The sequence below is a fragment of the Prunus dulcis genome, chromosome 6 (assembly GCF_902201215.1).
Source record: "Prunus dulcis chromosome 6, ALMONDv2, whole genome shotgun sequence".
Lineage (NCBI taxonomy): Eukaryota > Viridiplantae > Streptophyta > Magnoliopsida > Rosales > Rosaceae > Prunus > Prunus dulcis.
The window spans coordinates 15,939,303-15,959,590 of record NC_047655.1 but is presented as its reverse complement, the minus strand read 5'-3'; the positions used below and the strand labels follow the sequence as shown (position 1 = coordinate 15,959,590).

General features: G+C 37.6%; 2 protein-coding genes and 1 pseudogene across 4 annotated transcripts; 2 read left to right on the top strand and 1 right to left on the bottom strand.

The window, feature by feature from the left end:
• Nucleotides 1–1,620: 1,620 nt before the first annotated feature.
• On the top strand, nucleotides 1,621–5,925 carry LOC117632026 (TSL-kinase interacting protein 1-like). Of its 3 annotated transcripts, none has more exons than XM_034365391.1 (8): nucleotides 1,621–1,734; nucleotides 2,825–3,011; nucleotides 3,227–3,450; nucleotides 3,566–3,804; nucleotides 3,884–4,121; nucleotides 4,534–5,079; nucleotides 5,475–5,591; nucleotides 5,697–5,925. In XM_034365391.1, exons 2-8 carry the CDS (start codon nucleotides 2,882–2,884, stop codon nucleotides 5,787–5,789), a joined length of 1,587 nt encoding a protein of 528 aa, XP_034221282.1. In that variant the 5' UTR covers nucleotides 1,621–1,734; nucleotides 2,825–2,881; the 3' UTR covers nucleotides 5,790–5,925. The 3 variants fall into 3 exon arrangements, with proteins under 3 accessions (XP_034221282.1, XP_034221280.1, XP_034221281.1); XM_034365389.1 differs by having other exon boundaries at nucleotides 5,472–5,591; XM_034365390.1 differs by lacking the exon at nucleotides 1,621–1,734 and adding an exon at nucleotides 2,097–2,208 and having other exon boundaries at nucleotides 5,472–5,591.
• A 997-nt stretch (nucleotides 5,926–6,922) lies between these two features.
• LOC117630360 (pentatricopeptide repeat-containing protein At2g36980, mitochondrial-like) lies at nucleotides 6,923–9,285 on the bottom strand. Its single transcript, XM_034363096.1, has 2 exons — nucleotides 8,959–9,285; nucleotides 6,923–8,803 (listed from the first exon to the last, which is right to left on the bottom strand). Exon 2 carries the CDS (start codon nucleotides 8,786–8,788, stop codon nucleotides 6,923–6,925), a length of 1,866 nt encoding a protein of 621 aa, XP_034218987.1. The 5' UTR covers nucleotides 8,789–8,803; nucleotides 8,959–9,285.
• A 674-nt stretch (nucleotides 9,286–9,959) lies between these two features.
• Nucleotides 9,960–20,288, top strand: part of LOC117630359 — a 41,819-nt pseudogene continuing 31,490 nt past the window's right edge.

Here is a 20,288-nt window from a genome sequence, read left to right as displayed (position 1 = left end):
ACAAAATTATGAAAATACCCCAATATGATTTCACACTCTCCTCTTCGTGCCTCTTCTCCTTCCCACGCCACAGAGCACTCTTCTCCTTCTCTTCCATTCTTCCTCCATTTTTTTTTCTTATTGGATCAATTAAAGCGCACTCCTAAGAAGCCACAAGACTCAAGTAAGAGGCATATTGTTATGAACAAATTATTGACACTAGATTTATTATTAATTGGATATGTTCGATTTAACTTGAAACATTAGTTTAGAGTATTTTGAGACAAATATTTAATTTTCAATATGATACTTTATTTAGTTTATGATTAAAATAATTTTTAGGGTGTGATGGAAACATATGTAACAAAAAATATATATAATTGAAAGTGAAAATATTTGTCTTTTTACCAAACATTTGGATAGAAAAGCCATTTCAATACAATGCCCATTTTAGTCATTATACACAACTCACAACACTTTCACACTAAAATTTACCAAATACTCATAAACTGATTATTGTACCAACATCACTTTTGACAAAAGGTATACCAAACGCTAAACTGCTTTCTTTCACAGCAAATCTGACAACGATTATTTTCACAGCACAGTAATACCAAACTGGCCCTTAATCAGAAATTAGGCCTAAGGCCATCTCCAGTCATAGGGCTAAATGTAGTCCATGACTAAATATTTAGCCCTCCAAAATATTAATTTTTTAAAGAATAGTGCAGGGCTAAATTTTTCCATCTCCAACCATGTAGGGCTATATTTTAGGGTCCTTCATATTTTATTATTTTTGAGAAAAACTATGGTACAATACTCATGCATTCCACAACTATGTATTGTTTAATTTAATTAAACTACTATTTAAAGACAATATTACATGACCAATAATTTTTTATAATTTTTTTTAAACAACACTTGAAAACATTTAAAAAGGTGACCACATTTATTATTATTATTATTTAAAAAGGATGGGTTTCAATGGTTTGACCTCCAACGGTAATTTTTTATTATTTTTTTACGAATTGAAAACATTTAAAAAGATGATCAAATATATATATATATATTTTTTAAAAGGTTGGGTTTCAATAGTCTGACTTCCAATGGTCATGACCAATAATTTTTTAAACATTTTTCTTAAACAACAAGAATTAAAAATATTTAAAAATGCTGTTGGATGGCGTCAACGCTTTTATTGTCATGACCAATAATTTTTCATGACTAATATATCGATGATGTCAACACTTTTATTGTTGGCTGTTGGATATGCATTTGCACGAGATGATTCGTGCTCTTGCTCGCACTTAATAATTTATCTTCTTCAAAAGCACATGCATGGGACCCACAAAAAATTTGGCCTAAGTCAAAACTGGGCTAAATATGGCCAGGTTGGAGGGCTAAAGGGCCAAATGTAGCCCTCCAAATTTGGCCAATTTTTTTTTCTCATGGTTGAGGATAGGTTTTGTATTATTTTAAAGCTATATTTGGAATATAGCCCATAACTGGAGATGGCCTAACAACCTAGAAGATATTCCAAATTCCAAATTCCAAATTAGCCGAAATACGGGTCAAAATTGATGTTGACGAAAAAAGGAAAATAAACCCAAAATAATTTGTACTTTCAGGCGGGACCGACTCAAACTCAAAAAGACCTTTAAAATATCGCAGACTCATTCCCGCCAAACATTTTACTCTGAATCTTTCGCACTCCCTCTCTCTCCTTCTCAATGCTTGGATTCAGTTTGGATTAAGGTACGCAGCAGGCCTTCATATCCCTTTACATTTTGGGTTGTAATGTCTAGAAATTCGATCAAGTTGTTGAAATTTTACTTTGCCTACTCTGTAGTTCTTCTCTCTTCCCTGAATTTTGGTGAAATAAATCGGCCCAAGAGCTATATATTTATTTATAGATTCAGTTGATTTTTGTTTATGATTTGGATTGGATTATGAGATTTTAGGGCACAATATTTCATTCTAAATCGTTCAAATTATCTTCATTTTGTTTATATGGGTGATGCTCGAAACCCTAGTTCCTAGAATTACCGGAATCAGTGAATATATAATTATATATACTCATAAATACATACCTGCAATTCATGTCCTTCCAACCCAGGCTCACCGGAGGTTGAATCAAATGACTGATTTCTAAGCATTGGTTGTTCAAGACCATATAGAGAATATATTTACACCAAAAACAAAGGAAGAAGAATAAGTCAATGAGTTCAGGTAGTGTATACGGAAGATTAAAATTTGTTACTTGGGGTTTGGTTTATAGCTGGTAAATCTTGAAAAGTTTTGTTTAAATATGATGTTTGTTATTATCAGCTTAGTTCTTGAGCTTCAAAAATTAAATCTCAAATTCTCAAAGAGTAAGAGGAAAAAACCCATTTAGTTTAGTTTTTTTTTGGGGTCTTGAGGCTCAGTGAGGTTTTTCGTTTAATTTGGAGAATTCTAAAATTTCAAAATTGGATTGTCGATTTGGAACAATGGATCTCAGAGAGCAAAGATTTGTGTGGTGCAAAATTTTAGTTGGCTGGTATTTTGTGTCTTAGGTTTTGTTTTTGCGCAGGTTGTGGGGGTATGTAGATGTTTTGTGTTTCTTACAAAAACTATGTTTTTGGTAGAAACTAGTAGGAAACATTGAGGGTAATATCTGTGAGAAAGGGCAATGTAGCCATTATCTGTTCTTGTGCTTAGTCACACCAATTAACTATTTATTGGCCTCTCACCATGGTTCCAAACAAATTTTAAGCAAGCCATTATTGTGTTCCGTAAGTAAATTAGCTCATTCTTAATATCCAATGTTGTTGAAGCCTGACATACTGCATTCTTGTTTCACTAGTGAGAAGGACGAAGTGTGTGTGACAGTTGGCTAACGGTGCAGTAAAGCCAAAACAGCATGAAAGCTTCTAGACAAACAAACAAGAGGGTGATCAAGGTTCCTATAGAGTGCAGGGGAGGTATAGGAAGTAGCATGAGAGAACAGAAATCTACAAGGAGAACTACTCGGCACAGCCACAAAGCAACAGGTAGGATATCTCATCTGAGTATTTGAACTATAAATTTTTGTATTTTCTTTCATCTAGAAGATTTTCCACATACTATTCCACTTACAAATAAACCTATACAAATCTCCTTTGACTTGATTAGCCTGTTCATTTTCTTGTGCTGTTATGCGTATTGAACTTTCACTTGCAGTTTTCTTGGGCATTCCTTTTAGTTAATTTCATCTTATCTTTCTTAGGGAAAGGTGGCAATTTCTTGGTAGAAAAAGATGAGTGTTTATCACCTTACAGTGCAGCTGATGGTATGTGTCTGGAGCTTCCGGACAGAGGTGTGCAATCTTCAGAAACAACAAAGAGGCTGCCTGTTATTGATTTTTGTCAAGGGCAAACACTTCTTCCTCATTCAAAGATCAAGTTGCAGCTTTTCCCTGTAAATGAAGTCACCCGCATAGGATTGGAAAAGGTTGTTTATAAATCATGAAACATTGAAAATTTAGAACAGCATTATATATTTGCAACATAACATTTTGTCACTTTAATTTCTAAGTTTCGTTTTGTTTTATTTAATTTCATTTTAGGATGGACATCATCCATATTTAGAACTCATTCTTAGAGCACGGAAGAAGATTTCTTCTGTGCTAAAGCACCTTAATGGCAAGTGGGGCAGTTCAAGTGTTTCTCTTGGTGAGCCAGCTCTATTCCCATATAAGATACGGGACAGTATGTCTAGTAACATAAGATGGACACTGAATGATGGTGACATTAGCGCGGGAGCTATCTATGCAGCTATTGGAAGCCCTGAAGTTTTTCGCTTAAGGTATAAGGCTTACTCATTTCTCTTACTTGAAGGGAGTATACAATTTAATTTATTTATCTGACTTAATATGTTTCTTGAGGTATGGCTGGTTCTCTACTGAACCTAAAACCGCTGCTGAACTTTCTACATCAGCTATTGACAAGGTTGACTTACAATCTGAAGGAGCACAGAGATATTCCAGGGCTGCCACAGAGAATTCATATGATAAAGTGGGGAAACACACTGGGTTACCAAGAAAAGATTTCAGATCAATCAATGCAAGTGAAACAATAAATGCAGATACTGAGAAGATTTCTACTGGAGCTGTTCATCTTAAGGTAAAATGTTGCTTATTTCTCTGTTTGTTTGATCGTTCTTTTTTCACATGTACACACACACACACATTTTTGGAGCTTTTAAAAATTACTAAGGTGAGTTTGAATTTTTCTTAAATATTCATTTCTGGTGATAATGAATTTCAAGTGAATTTGCATTTAAGCTGGGAAGCCAATATATAGACATGACTAAATGTTGGATTTAGAATACAAGTTTTGATAATTATTCAATCCTTTTTCTTTCAAATCTAAAAGCAGACATGGAAAATTTGGTCTGTTGAGCATTTTGGACTTGGAATATTTGTTTTGCACTTAAGTTGCTACAATAATGTGAGTTTTATTTAGAGATTTTTGCAACATTTTTCTTTCATGAATTTTAATGATCTTCTGAAATTTGCTCTCTTATTGTAATTAGGGTGATAGTCAGAGGATGGATGGCAACCATGCTCAGTCGCCACTTTTGGTTGACAGTGTAAGCATTGAAGGCCTACTTTCTGAAGCATCTTTACAGGCTAAGTGCAATAACAGTGATAAAAAACAAATTGGGAAAGATGAAGGCTTTCATCCCACTGAACTAAAGAGTGATTCAAAATTGTATGCGTTGTGGGCTGATTGTCCATCTATAAGCATTGGTGGCCTCCTCTCTGAAGCATCCTTACAGGGAAAGCTCAACCGAATTGATGCACAATCAACTGCGAGCAATGCAGGCTTGCCACCAACTCATCTAATTTCTGATTCACACCAAGGTTTTGTTGCCACCCGAATAAATAGCCCTCGAGGTCCAGGGCCATCCACTCATGACTCATGCTTATCTATTTTGGATGCTGAAGAAACTTGTCATGCATTTCCTTTTCAAAAGTTCTCTTCGTCGGGAAAGGATGTTCTGGGATTTGGTGGAAGTTGTGGAGGTTTCAGTCAGAATGCTGCTTCCAAAGCATTCAAGTCCCCTAATGCAACCAAGGTTTGCTGAATTCTATTCATACATTTCATTATGTTATTTCAATTGAGTGGTACGTTGCTTAAATCTGGATTCATGTTTTAAAATCAGTTGGCTCCTATCATGGTTGAAATATCAAATTTCTCCATGGTGGAAGAGATGTTTTGCATCGTTTACATTTATATGTGGCTAAGACTTCAAAATCTCCAGGGTCTCTTCTGTGTACATCTTATCTATTGATGTATTAATAACCTGTTTGCCAGACCTTTCTAAATTATAGTTGATTACAATAGGGCTATAACATCAGTAGAATGCTTGATTTTCATATTCTCTTGTGTAAGATCATATGATAAGGCTGTTTTTAGGCGCTTTGAAGGTGTTCAAGTAAACAGCTTGTAGTTTGATGTCTATTGCAGCAGGTTAACAGTGTGGCTGGGCTTCCTCAAGACCGTGCCTGTCAAGAATCGGATACAGATCTCATGGCTTGTTCACGTGTGAACGACGAAAGAAGCCTTGGGCTTTCGGGCATCAAATGGGTATATTTGAATTTCTTGTTCAAGTGTGATTATTATTATTTTTTGGACAACTTTGCAAAATGGCAAATGGCTCATTTTTTGATTTTACTGCTTGCTTTTGTACAGACTGACTCCTTGGGACCCTTTGATCTTGGCCTGCCTGTCTCCCAGAAGCTCATCACTGGAGAGAGTACAAGCATCAGTGGATTTGTTAAGTAACAAGTTAGTTGGAGACGAAGTTCCTTCTTCCTGAAAATCAGAACATATTTTAATATCAAGTGGATGAATAAATCAACTGGCTGCTGCTTAGATTAATTTTTTAGCATATTAATGATTTGAATAACTCTTTTTTTTTTTTTTTTGGTGGTTGTTGTAAAAAAGTCAGAAACATACATGTAGATGCAATATTAATGCAGGTATACGTGCACAAAAGAAGAAAAAACAAAAGGATTTGATACAGCCTCGTACGTGTACATCCAATCGTTGATATATATATATATATATATATGATTCAATAATTGGCATGCAAGTTTTTAGTTAGATTATCAACTTCTTTTTCAGAGACAGATATTCTTACCCCAAATAGCTAAAACTTCCACAAACTTGGTGAGTGAAATTAATTACCATATAAGTTGTACAAAATTTCCAATTAGGGTAAACTGAGGTGCGTTTAACACTTTAGCAGGTGCATCTAGTAGAAAAAACCCGCTTCTAACACGTATAGGTATGTTTTTAACCTTTTGAAAAATGTAGATATTTTTCAGTATCTGTCAGGAAAAAGAAAAGGAAAAGAGATCTAATTCCTGTCCAATAAATAATAACTTAAAATAAAATCCATCTTTTATCTACTCCAATTCAAATTGACTTAAACGGGGATATTTATTTACAAGGAACGAAGAAGTCATGAATTAAGGAAATCTTGAATATGAGAATTAAGGAATTGGAATTGGATCAATTATTGGTTTGGAGGGTATTGGGTTACGAATACCTATATGATTTTTTTATTATCTATGTATGAGTAAACACATGGAAGTTCAGGAATTGGAATTGAAATTGGAATGCGTTATTACGGGCGGCTTGGTTCAGTTTTTACATTAATTTGAAACAAAGCCGAAACAAATCATAATTATTTTGGTTCACCTTGGTTTGGCCTATATGAAAACCGCTCAAAATTAATTTTACAGTATTTTTTGACTTGACATTTTCATCCCACGTATGGATGTCATCCATTTAATACTACAAACTAAAATCCCTAAACCATTCAAATTTGACGTCATCTGTCTCAAAATTTATCCATCTTCAATAGTATGAAGAACCTTTTGAGATATGTAAAATTCTTTCAATTATCAATGTCACCAAAGCCATGGATTCCTCATTTCAAAATTAATGAAATGTAATATATTACATAACTCATTCATACATGGATTAGAATGCTTCCCAGCTACAAAAGCTGTTACCTTGTTTCTCACTTCTATCCAACTACAACCAGGCATTTTCTTCACCCCTTGATCAACCATCATCTCCCTAACCATTTCTGCTTCCTTCCATTGCCCGCTTGCACAATACAAATTAGACAGCAACACATAGCTCGTCTCTTTATGCGGTTCTAGTATCTTCAGACTTTCGCCCAATTTTCTTCCAAATCCCACGTCCCCCTGTGCAAAGCAAGCACCAAGTAGAGCTTGACAAGAACTGGTCTCAGCACTACTCACTTCTGAATACTTACCAACCAGCTCTTTCGCTTCTGCTAAGTAACCGCTTCTGCTGAGCATATCCACCATGCATGCCACATGCTCCATTTCAGGAGAAATCCCATAGACTGACCCCATGGTTTCAAAAAGAGCGCGACTTTCCTCTATAAGCCCGTTATGGCTGCAAGTCATCAACAGGCCAATGAAGGTCACATTATCTGGTTTTACTCCATTTTCTACCATCTCTTTAAAAATCTGTAGAGCTTGGATAGCTTGCCCATGCAACCCAAATGCAAACAACATAGCATTCCAAGATACCAGATCCTTCTGTAAAATATCACTGAACGCACGGACTGACCCTTGTAAATCCCCACATTTAGCATACATGTTAACTAAGCCATTCCCAATAAAGACATAAGCATGGAAGCCATAATGAATTATGATACCATGGACCATTTTACCATGTCCGAGTACTGCCAAGCTTGAACATGCATAAAGGACAGCTCCGAATGTGAAATCATCTGGTTGGACACCGCTTCTTACCATATCCACAAAGAATTTGGCAGCTTCATCCCCATGTCCATTTCCTGCATATCCTGAGATTATAGATGTCCACGAGACAATGTTCTTTTCAGGGGCTCGCTGAAATACAAGAAGCGCTTCGTGGGTATTCCCCTGTTTCATGTAGGCATCGATCATGGCATTCCAGGATACTTGTGTTAGGATTCCAGTGGACTCAAAAATCTTTACTGCACTGCCATGGAAGCCTAGTTCAGCATAGAAACTTAAAACTGAGTTCTTTACTTCCGCAGCAGAACTCCAACCACTTTTAATGATAAGAGCATGCACCATGCAACCATGCCAAAATTCTAATGCTTCAGCGCAAGCATTCATCAGAGCACTGAAAGTCCACTGATCCGGCTGACACAAACTCTCTTTCATCCCTTTCAACAAATCCAAACACGACTCCACTTCCCCATACCGTGCATAACCCACAATCATAATATTCCAAGCTATCTCCACCCTTCTCGGCATCATAGAAAACACATGACGCGCAACATCAAACTGACTAGAGTTTGTTTGCGCAAATAAAAAAGAACACCAAGTTACTTCATTCCTTAGTTTCATCTCTTCAAACACTCTCCTAGCACTAGAGGGATCCAAACACTTCCCATACATATCAATAAGCGAATTATTAACCGGCAAGTAAGACTGGTAACCCAAAACAGTTACCAAAGCATGAACTTTGGTTCCACACCGAAGATTGCATCCGCTAGCACATGCGCTTAAAGTCGCAGTGAGTGTGAAGTGATCAGGTCCAGTGTCATAGATTCTCATTTGGTGGAAAAGAGAGAGGGCTTCTTGGTGAAAACCAAGGTGGGTATAGCTAGTAAGCATTGCATTCCAAGCGACCGAGTCTCTGTGAGTCATTTCGTCGAACAGCTTACGAGCACATGTCATCTGGCCCGACCTTGCAAGGGCTGCAATCTTTGATGTCGTTTGGAACAAAGTTTGAGTGCATGACATTCTATTTTAGGAGTTCTGAGAAAGAGGAAAAAAAAAAAAAACATTAGTCTACATTAACCCATTTCATGTAGGAAAATTGGTGCACGTAGCGAAAAAAAGGTGGCCCTTAATAAGATAGATGAGATAAATGTGGAGACTTTTATAAAAGATTTGATTAGAGAAAGACTAACCATGATAAAGCTTTTCTTGGGCCTTGGTGAGTCACTGAGTCGTGAAGTAGAGGAAAACTCATGGTCATATTACAACTTGGACTTTTGACTGCAATGAGGATGTTTGCTGGACATCTGAAGTTTATCTTGTCCTAATCTTTTTGTAAATGACAATTTCATCCTATGTGTACTTCTACCCTACTTCTGGCCGGCCACATTAAATTTGCCCGCCATACCAGGTATCCATTCGCAGCCAATCAAAACGACATCCACAAAGTCCAATTTTTCTGAGAATTCAACCTGGTAGAGATAAACCACTATATGAATGAGTTTTGGTTAGCTATACAAACTAGTAATAGGCTAGTTGAGGTTGTGTTTGCTTAAATACGACTATCATCCTTCAATTTGGTGAAGTATGATTTGTAGAATTTCCCGTTTTAGATTTTTATTTAATATAGATTTGTTTTGTCTAGGTAACGGAAAAAGTTCAGATTAGATACTCTTTTGTTGAATAAAAATAATGGGCGAATATTGCAAGTAAGAAACAGCTTAAATTAAATAATGATCAATATGAAAGGGATATAATTGGAGAAGTTAATACATAAAGAAGGATAAATAAATAAATAAATTTAAAGAGTATAGTCGGGCAGCTATACTTTTTAAATATATTTGAATATTTAAATAGTATAGTCGCGTCACCGTATTTTTGAATATAATCGAATATTTAATGGCTATACTATTAAATATATTTAAATATTTAAATAGTATAGTCGTGCGACTAACGCTTTGAATATATTCGAATATTTATGTAGTGTAGCTGCGGGGCTAGACTCTTTGAATATTTAAAGCATAGAGCCATGCGGCTATACCCTTTGCATATATTCGAATATTTAAATAGTATAGCCGCGTGGCTGTATGCTTTAAATATTAATATTTTTAAATAATATAGCCGCTCGGCTATACACTTTAAATACTGTATACCCAACTGATTCCAGAAGCCAAAGAGTGAGAGAAAACTCAGCATGGCAATGGCATTGGGGCTTCGCTGGCTTTCCTCTTCTGGGGACAAGCCCATTCGCCCTCTCTTCAATACCTCCTCTCATTATTACATGGTTCTTTCTACTTTTTCTCTTGTTTTGTGTTGTTGGGTTCTTTGCTGTCATTGAATGCCTGATAATTTTACCACTTTATTTTTCACTTTACAATCATCTTTGCCCAGTGAAGCTGTCTATGACAAGGAGAAGCCCAGGGTCACAGTAAGTTCCCATTACAACCGCTTTTTAATCTGACTTGTTTTTTTTTTTCTCTGTGCTTTTGTGTGTTGATGTGGTTTGTTTCTAAATAGTAAACCATGAACTTTATATCTTACAGTTGCCTAAGAAACTAAATGCTCCACTGGAGGCAGTGGATCCCGAAATTGCAGACATCACTGAGCACGAGAAAACCAGGCAATGGAAGGTATGCTCTTATTCTGTTATCAAAATCAAGACTTCGGTATGAAGTACACTTGTTAGAATGGACAATGGAGTAGTTTGATGCATATTTTTCAGTGAACAATTATTCTTGAGAATAGTGCGTTCTTTTAGTAGTCTATGTTGAAAGCTAAACCCATCTAGGCCATAATTGAGAAACGTTTCTCTCTTTCCATTTCTTGGCGAGAATTCAAATGAAGGAAAAAATTTCTCTTTAGCATGATATCAAAGTATTGGTCTGTTGTTTAACTTCATGTCTTATTATTTCTGAAGGGGCTAGAGCTGATATCCTCAGAGAACTTCACATCGCTGTCTGTGATGGGGAAAAAAAAACAGTGAAGGATACGCCGGTGCTAGATAATTTGGAGGAACTGAGTATGTGAAATCTTCCCAACTATTCCCTTTGCTTTAACATACAAAAATATGACTGAAAGCAGGGTGTAAAATAGTCAAACTCTTTATGCTTTATTTTGGGTTACAAACTAATTAAGAAATAACTCTTCATATTCTTAGGTTCATTATTCGACCAAAAAAAAAAAAATCTTAGGTTCATTGACATGGCAGAATACTTATGCCAGAAGTGTGCTTTGGAAGCATTTCGGTTGGATCCAGCAAAATGGGGAGGTAAATTCATATGGGCATGACTCATGCACTGCCTCCAGCTATTTGTTACAATGTCTAAAAGTAAGCATACGTGCAGTGTGCATCTCAATATTCACCAGGACCATAATTTCATATTCACAGACCAGTTTCCAAACATCTACTATATGAGTCAGGATGATTTTAATAGAAAATTAGGCCTGGAATGTCTTGGAAGATCAATGGAGTTGGTTTCAGAAGATAAATCATACACAAAAACTTCCTACCTCCATCTCCAATTGTATCTTAGCCCTCAGCTTTCCTATCACGTATCTTCTATATGACTATTTTTAGCAACTGTGTGAAAGAACTTGGCATTCTAATCACCTTCCTGGAGCCACTGAACGTATCACTTGCCAGAAGTCACTAAAAGCTGGAGAATATTATGATGTAGGTAGTAATTGGAGATGAGTGCTTGCTTGGGGTTGAAGATTTGATTCCTTATGTTTTGCTGGTATACAATTGTCTATACTAAGTGTGTCAAACTAAATAGTTGTTTCTGTCCAATTTTACAGAAACAAGACTAGAAATATTCTACAGACTAAAGGTTGAAGTGACAATTGAAAATAAGGAAGAGGAAAAGGAAGAGGAGGATTGTGTATACCATAAAAAAGATAGATGGGGTAGGGTTAGCAATATCTAATATAATGTAAGTTGAGCATAAATCAGTTCAATCAAATCCCTGAATAGTAGTGTTTAGCAACATCTAATATAATGTTACCAGGGTCATCTTCTTATGTTGCAGTCAATGTGCAGCCTTTATCAGGGTCTCCAGCTAATTTCCAGGTTTACACTGCATTGTTAAAACTCATGATATAATCACTCGATCTTCCTCATGGCGGGCATCTTTCTCATGGCCATCAGGTAATTACAACTTCTGCTGAGCGGTTTCTGCTGTGTACTTGAAAACATGTCCTCTATTGTTTTGCAACATCTGCACATTCATTTTTCTCTAGAAACTTGAAATAGCTGCACTTAGAGCAATACCACTTTTCTTGTAACATCTATTGACTTTGAAGAAAGTTGAGCCTCATGCCATTTATAATTTTTCAATTTTTGTTACTTCCATACTTGATAGTAACTACATTCCTCATTTTGAATTTCCATTTTTTTATTTTTTTTTATTTTTTTGTGTGTGTTGGTAATGTGCAGACTGACACTAAAAAGATATCCGCTGTGTCAAACTTTTTTGAAACAATGCCGTACAGATTGAATGAGAGCACTGGCTATATTAACTACGATCAGGTTAGCTTAGAAGTTTTCTTGTTATGGTGATTCTTAGCGTACCACTTTTTTTTTTTGTTCTTACTTTGTTGCCAAGTTGTGAAGAATATTTAAAATGATGTATGAATGTTCCTGCTTCAAAAATGCCTTAAACTACCTTTCTTTTTTGGCCTTAACATCACAGAGGAATTTATGAAGATCAATAAAGACCAAATAATAACACAGTGCAAATCAAACCTATTAGTTCAAGCTGTAGAATGTAGGATTAGTAAACTGTCATCTTTTAATACATTACAAAAGACCAAAAAAGACATTATCAAAAACTTATTACTGAAATACTGTTATGGATGATTTACACCACGACATTTTGTTGAAAGGTTAGCAAGATTAAATCTCTCTTATTCTTATTATTTCTGCTTGTCATATAGAAACTACATGTTTAAATTTATAGAAGCTTCATCTGACAAGAATAACCATGATTTGCAGTTGGAGAAAAGTGCCACGCTATTCCGGCCAAATTTAGTAGTTGCTGGTGCTAGTGCTTATGCACATCCGTATGACTATGCACATATTCGCAAGGTAACTTGTTGATCCTCTTCTTGGGAGGGTCAACTTAAGTAGAGGAATGTTAGATCTTTAGCGGGGGAGGTGTGGACCTTTGGTATTTGGAGATCTTGCAGAAGATAATGAGAAAGAAGTAGTCGTCAAGTTTCGGACACTGGTGTGGTGCCTGCCGAAGGCTCTCCGATGCTTAAGTCAGCTATATGTGGTAATTTTGACAGAGTAACAGTAAATGTGAGAAAATAGTTACCTTTTTTATTTGGGTACTGTTCCCTAGTTATAGGGAAGTGAAAATGGGAGTTTTGCATAAAGTTTCAATGTGGGACTTTGTGCAAACCGTTGTGGAGGTGACATTGTTCACCCGTTTTGTTTCTACTCCTGTGATGGAAGGGTAAAGTTCCCACTGCCTTGGAAACCATTGATGGGTCAACAAGTCAAATTTCTTTGGTATGTGAGCATGCCACTGTTAGCAATGAAAATCCTAACAGACTCCTTAAAAATGGATAACTTGCACCCCAAGTTACTGATTTCTAAACAAGTGATTGTGAATTTGGGTGAGGAATATCTCCCAAGTAAGTTCTTTTCCTGCCTCAGGCTGGTGAGGATTTTATAATTTATCACAGTATAAAATTGGTAGTTCTGGCCAGAATAGATGATAATAAAGTGGACTGTTTGTAGGCAGAATTGCCTTTTACAAAATTAAGAAGGAAAAATCAACTCTAAAAAGACAAAAAGATGGCTGGAATCCTACTTCTGCCTGGGTAGAAACTTCTGATCCGGGCTGGACCGAATACATTCATGCTAGATTGAGCTGTTAACAACTTGAATTGCTTAGCTGTATCTGTAAATCGATACCAAAGTTCAATTTTGGCAGAGCTTTAATCTACTTCAAGCCTTGGGAGGCTTTTGAGCGGGCATAACTCCTGCTTCTTTAATCTGGAGGGTGGCTGGGCTTGAGGACTTAGCAAGCTGGAACTGCACTGTAAAATTTGTTGAGGTTTTCGTATTTGTGAAAACTCAAACTCTGCTTGTCTTGGCTTTTGCTGAACCAAATTTGTAACGAGAGAAGTCTCGTTTTGAATGACTTGTTTCTCTAAGTCTGAACTTTGGAACTTCTGATCTATAGCTAGCTTCTTTGTGGCTCAAATGAGCTTTTGGTTGCTCCAGCTTATTTGAAGGTTCTCAGTGATCAAGTGATCATTTTGAGTTTTTGCCTTTGGTTGATTCTGATTGTTTGATTGATTACTGAATGATTTTTTTTGTCCCTTTGCTCTGTTCACCTTCTCCTATATTTATAAGAAATGCTTTGGAGTAGGGTTTCTTTCTTTTAATAATGGGCGGCAAAAATTCTCAAAAGATCGTTCATTTTTTTAAATACAAAGAAGAAGGGGTTTTCTCAATTCTGGCAGATAAGTTCTCAACAGTCAATTCCTACGGCAGTCACTTCCCTGTTGTATTTTTTTTCTTTGAAAAGAGAACCTGACCCTTTTTTAATTCCCAATTGCCCTTGTGAGAGCTCAATCGTGATGGTCAGTTTGCTTCTCCAATTTGAACAACTTTCTGTTTCCTGTTTATCTTTTTTTTTAGAAAATACAGTTTGCGTATCCCTTGAAAGGTGGTGCCTTCTTTGGAGTAGAAACAATATCTCTAAATATAAAAAAGGTTTTTTTTTTAATCTTCTGGTGGCAAAGATTTCAGAGACGTCCCTTCTTTTCGCCTGCCTCTGTCAACTCTTTATCAACCTAGTTGAAATTGTTGACTTTCCTAAATCAGAAAAAGAGATTCACGTGGGTCTGTTCTTTTTGGCTCCTTCCTATCTTTTAATCATGGCCAACCCCTTTTGATTTTTCTGGAGCCATGGGCTGATTGCTTTTCTTTTCGAGGCCCAAGTTTATTTGTAGAGCCCAGACTGCTTGGGCCCTGTGGTTTTGTCTTTGTTGTTTTTGGGCTTTTTGGGCTGGGCGTGCCAAAATTAGGCCCAAACAGACACGTGTCATAGCTCTAGGTTCTGTAGTCGAGAGCTTCGGTAGGTGTTTACCGCTTCAAAAGGGGGCCTTCCTTCGGTAGGTTACGAAGAAGATGATGTCACTCGTCGTCTAAGGGCTTGCCTGTGTGCTTGTTTAGCATATTTCCTTTCTTAAGTGTCGGTCATCTGAAGCCGAATACGCTTGGTTGATCACGGTATAAATAGCAGTCCCCCAAGTTGTCAATCGAGAAGTGGCTTCTAGTTTGGGAACTTGTAAAAATGTTGCGTAATCATACCGAGTATGTTGGCATGGCGAGTGCCATAGGCAGTTCCCTAGTCCCCCAAGTTCGGAAGCTAGAAGTCACCCTTTCCTTTGTCTTTTTGTTTGTTTTTTTTAAGGAATCGTATGTAGGTTCGGCATGGTGAGTGTCGAAGGTATGTGCTCTGTCATACCGAGGGGTGACGTCCACGAGGGTCGGTTCTACATATTCGGCATTCAGGGTGCCGAACGGTAGGCATGACACCAGCACTCTTGGTTGTGTGAGGCCCTTGGAACATTCGGCGCAAACGTTGCCGAAGGCTAGATGTGACATCAGTATGCTTGGTCGTGTGAGGCCCTTGGAACGTTCGGCAAGTGGGGTGCCGAACTGTAGGGGTGACGTCAGCGAGTTCTCTTGTGAGTCCCTTTACACGTTCGGCATGTAGGGTGCCGAACAGCAGGGGTGACGTCAGTGAGTTGTCTCGTGAGTCCCCTTGCACGTTCAGCACGTAGGGTGCCGAATGGTAAGGTTGACGTCAGCGAGTCACGTGTCAAGAGAGTCGAAGGGTTTTTGTGCTAATCAAGGCGTCGTACAAGTGGGGTGGTTGGGGGCTAAGGGCGACGGTTCATATTCTAAGGTGGGCTGTGATATCTATGAAAGGAGGATGAGGGTAGAGGTTTAGGCACTTAGAACTTTTGGCAAAATTTCTGAGAAGGAGCTTGAGGAGATTTCTGGCATGGTGTAATCGGGGTGGAGGAGACTTCCGGCAAGGCAATGCGATTTTCGATAGCAATTTAGTGCGATTTTCTATCGTTGCTTGTGGTGCTCATAACAAGGTACGACATGTTTCGCCCTTTGTTTTTTGGATCAAAGTGCATGCCTAAGTTGAGTTTTGTATGAATATGTGAATAACTTAGATGAACTGAGATGAACTTGAATGAACATTGTAGAACATGCCTAGAGACTTGTTTGCAATCTACGCATGCCCATTAGTTTCTGTATTTTTTGTTTGTAAATGTCTTACAATTCTGAAAGAGAAAGTCAAAGTCCGCCAAGTACTCATGCCTTCAGTCGGGAAGACTTGGAGAGTACTGAAGCCTTGGGTATGGATGGTAAGAGTACCGAGTCTGAAGGCTTGGTAGAGGGATTAGTAGTGGAGAAGGGTAGGGCAGGGGAGGAAGAGCAATCAGTTAGCTGGGAGGGGGAAGCTTATCAAGAGATGCAGAGAAACTATACTGCCCTAGAGGCTGTTGCCAACCGGGTATTGGGTATAACTCAAGCATCAGAGGTAAGTTCAAGTGGGTGGAGGGAGGCTTCTGGGTCGGGGACAGTGGTGGTGGCCTCTGCAGGTGTAAGTGTGCCAGTTGGGATTCCCTGACCGAAAAGGAACAAGTCGACCCTTTATGAGTTGGAGCAGCTGAAGGGGGATTATCAGATTCCAGATTGTCTGGGGTTAAGGCTGCCAATGCTTATAGAAGCGGTAAGGTACCCACCCGAGGGACGCGTGATGGTGTTCTCAGCTATATATAAAAATGGTTTGAGGCTGCCATTGCACCCTTGGGTGTAGATGATGCTGGTGAGGCTGGGCTATACTCCGAGGCAGTACAACCCCAAATTTTGGATTGTCTTGCATGGGGTGTACATAGCCTGGTGGATGGCCAAGCGAGGGGAGCCGTCTTTTAAGCGGTTCATGCATCTCTACTCTATCTCCTAGCAGTAGGGTAACTTCGGCTGGGTGTAGATGAACTATCGGAAGGCGAAGGAGAGGGGGCACTTCATTGGGCTGCCACTAACGTCTCAGAAGACGTGGAGGATCCGGTGGTTCTTTGCCTTTGGAGATTGGGAGTGTTGGCCAAGGAGGACAGTCAGCAGACACATGCCTATGCAATTTCAGTTAATACGTCCACTACTACAAAAAGTGAAAAAGACGACCAGAAAACAACGACAGTCTAAGTGAAAACCGTCGTGGTTTTTAAAAAGACGACGGTTCTAAAAACACCGTCGTGTAATACCACCTTAGACAACTAAAAATGGAGATTCAAATGGCTGTTCAAAAACAACGACGTACCTAATTAAACAACCGACGCCTATTTGAAACAGATTTCCGCAGAGTAAAATCAAAGCCAACAAAGAACGGCAGAAGTTATGAATCGACCGACGAAGAAAGTAAAGACGACGATTTCAATAAAAGCCGCCGTTTTTACTCATAAAATAACACGACGAGGTTTTCGTATAAGACGCCGTATAATTACAAACAAATCCACGGCTTTAAAATACAAAATATCGCCGTATTAAATTAATTTACAACGACGAAAATATAAATATATCGACGTCATTCTCGTATAGTTCTACGACGTTATCTTTAAATCGTACTATAAAATTTAACGTCGTATTTATTCATTTTATACGTCGTACATTTAATTTAAACCGTCGCCTTAATAAGAATTTTTGTTAACAATTTTTTTCTTTGATTTTCTTATCCTACGCCGGTAGATCTACTTAATGACAAGAATTGAAATAACCACGACGGTTTATATAGAAAACCGCCGACATAACCAGATTTTTCTGAGATCCCAAGGGTTACGAAATCTTACCAGATGGAACTCTGTTCCACATCATAATCTTAACAGATGACACAGATTTGCAATCAGAGAGACAATTTTTTGGAAGTTGATGATGTGTGTGCTTTTGTGTATCTACAAATATTATACCTAACGTCGTTGCAAATTTGCAATCAGAGAGACAATTTTCAACGACGGTTATATTATACCTAACGACGTTTAAAAAACAAATCAACGTCGCTCAACAAATATATTACGTCGTCTTAGTCTTACTTAAGACGACGAAAAACGTCAACAGTAATACAAAAACAGTCGTTGTTTTTATACTCTTATTTTTTTTTTAAATCTGTCATCCAAAAAAGAAAATTTACATATTCCAGAACATTAATTTCCTTCATTTTAAATTTCTTTGATTTTCAGATTTCTTCATTCCAACACATCTGATCTTCAGATTTCCCTGAGAAGCGAACTTTCCTTCGACAGCGAGTGGAGGCCAGGCTTGCATCTCTTTTGATGGAAAGCAAGGAGTATTCAGAAGCACTAAGTGTCCTATCAGGCTTGATCAAGGAAGTGAGAAGGCTAGTTGACAAGCTTCTTCTTGTGGACATAGATTTGATGCGAGTAAGCTCAATTTCTCTTTGAGAAAGACATCCAAATTATTGTCTTTGAGATGTGAGAGACAGTGTCTCTGAGAGAGGAAGAACTTGGAACCCTAAATGTAAACCGAAAATGAATGAAAGCGACAAATTTATAGAATAAATTTTTAAAACCAACGGCGGTCCTTACAAAAAAACCGCCGTTTAAATTGTAAAATCAACGCCGGTATGACCGACGTATATTACAGAAATCCACGTCGGTAAATTAATAAAAACGACGTGTTAAATAATCTACCATGACGCGAGTTATTACTTATGTACTTTAATTTTTGAGTTTACTACGACGGTACCTACAACACTACGGTCGTATTTATTTACCACGTCCAAAGTTAAATTTACCGTCGTATTTTTTAATTTATACGTCGTAGTTATATGTAACCGCCGTATTATTTTTTTGAAATGGTTTTATATGTAAGCAACTTTTCGCCTACCTGACTTACACATGCACTGTTTCCAAACCCGATTAAAAATTTCAATCTCCCAGAGAAAACTTTTCGTCTTTTTTCCTTGTCAGAGCACTGTCAGAGTATCTCATCGTCTTCCTCTCGTCTTCTTCGTCGTCTCTGAACTTAAAGATCGATCGTCTTCCTCTTGCTTTCATTGCACGCAATAGGTAAGCTTTCATTTTCACTATTTTGGTTACTGTTTTGCATGCTCATACGTTTTTTGTTTGAAAAATCTTTTTACCTTTTTTCTGGCCAAAATCATTTTACTTCTTTCCAAGTTTGATAAAATATACAGACAAAGAGGGAAAGTTTCCAACTTTGAAGACAACTACCTCAACTAAATAAGACGACGGTAGCTTCTTATTTACGTGGTTAAATATGTAGACCACGACGGTTCGTCAGTCGTTCTAGCGTCGTCTGAAAATTGACAAAGTTGTTTTTAAAATTATAGTCTTTTTTTTATTTGCTTGTTTAATTGCAGGTTTGATTTCTCTGAACAATGGTTTTTGTTTTTCCCTAATTTGATAAAATATAAAGAAAAAGAAAGTAGGGTTGGTATCTAATATAGACGACAGTATATCTATTGTTTTACGTCGTGTGAATGTTAATACCACGACGTGGTATTTTAGGGTTTTGGATCTGCAATCAAACATTCACAGAGAAAGAAAGAAGGGTTTTGGATCCTTATATAGACGACGGTATATTACTATTGACGTCGTGTGAACATAAATACCACGACGTTATATAAATAATGGTTTTAAACATTTATTACGTCTGAGATTATTTCATTGCGTCGTTTAAAATCATATCATACGTCGTATTTTATTAATAACCGTCGTTTGTGTTCTTAATCTTTTCCTGAAATATTTTCACTTGCGGTTTTGTCTGTTAAAATGGTTTCTCAACACCAAAGTAAGGATTCTGGCTCCAAGAAAAATGAAGGTAAGGAGCTTGGAATGGTAGCTCCTCAAGACAAGTCTTCGAAGAAGATGAAGTTTGCTTCATCATCTGCTGAGACAGAACCAACCAGCCAGACAACAATCTCTGATGATTCAAAGACTGGTCGAGGTATGAGCACAATGCCTCGTGTTGTGAAGAGAAAGCTTCAAAAACTGAGGCCAATTGTTGAGTACAATAAAAGGGGGAAAGGTATTGGCCAAGCACATAGTGAGATGCAGTCGCACATTGGTGTTTTGGCACGCTCCAGAGTTCCACTTGTGGACAAGAAATGGTCTCAAATCCCCAAGGATATAAAGGAGCAGATTTGGGAAGCAGCTGACATGGCTTTTGTGGTAGGTCAAGGGGGCAAGAACTCTGTTTTATCTTCTGCTGCCAAGAAATGGAAGGATTTCAAGTCTACACTAACGAGGCATTATATCCTTCCATACACCAATGACAAGGAGAAATTAAGCCAACCCCCTGAAACATATAAATTTATAGAGAAAGCACAATGGGATGCCTTTGTAGCTTCAAGGTTATCCAAAGATTTTGAGTCTGTGCATTCTCAACATGCACAGATTAGGGAGAAACTCGAGTACAATCATCGATTGTCTCGAAAAGGATATG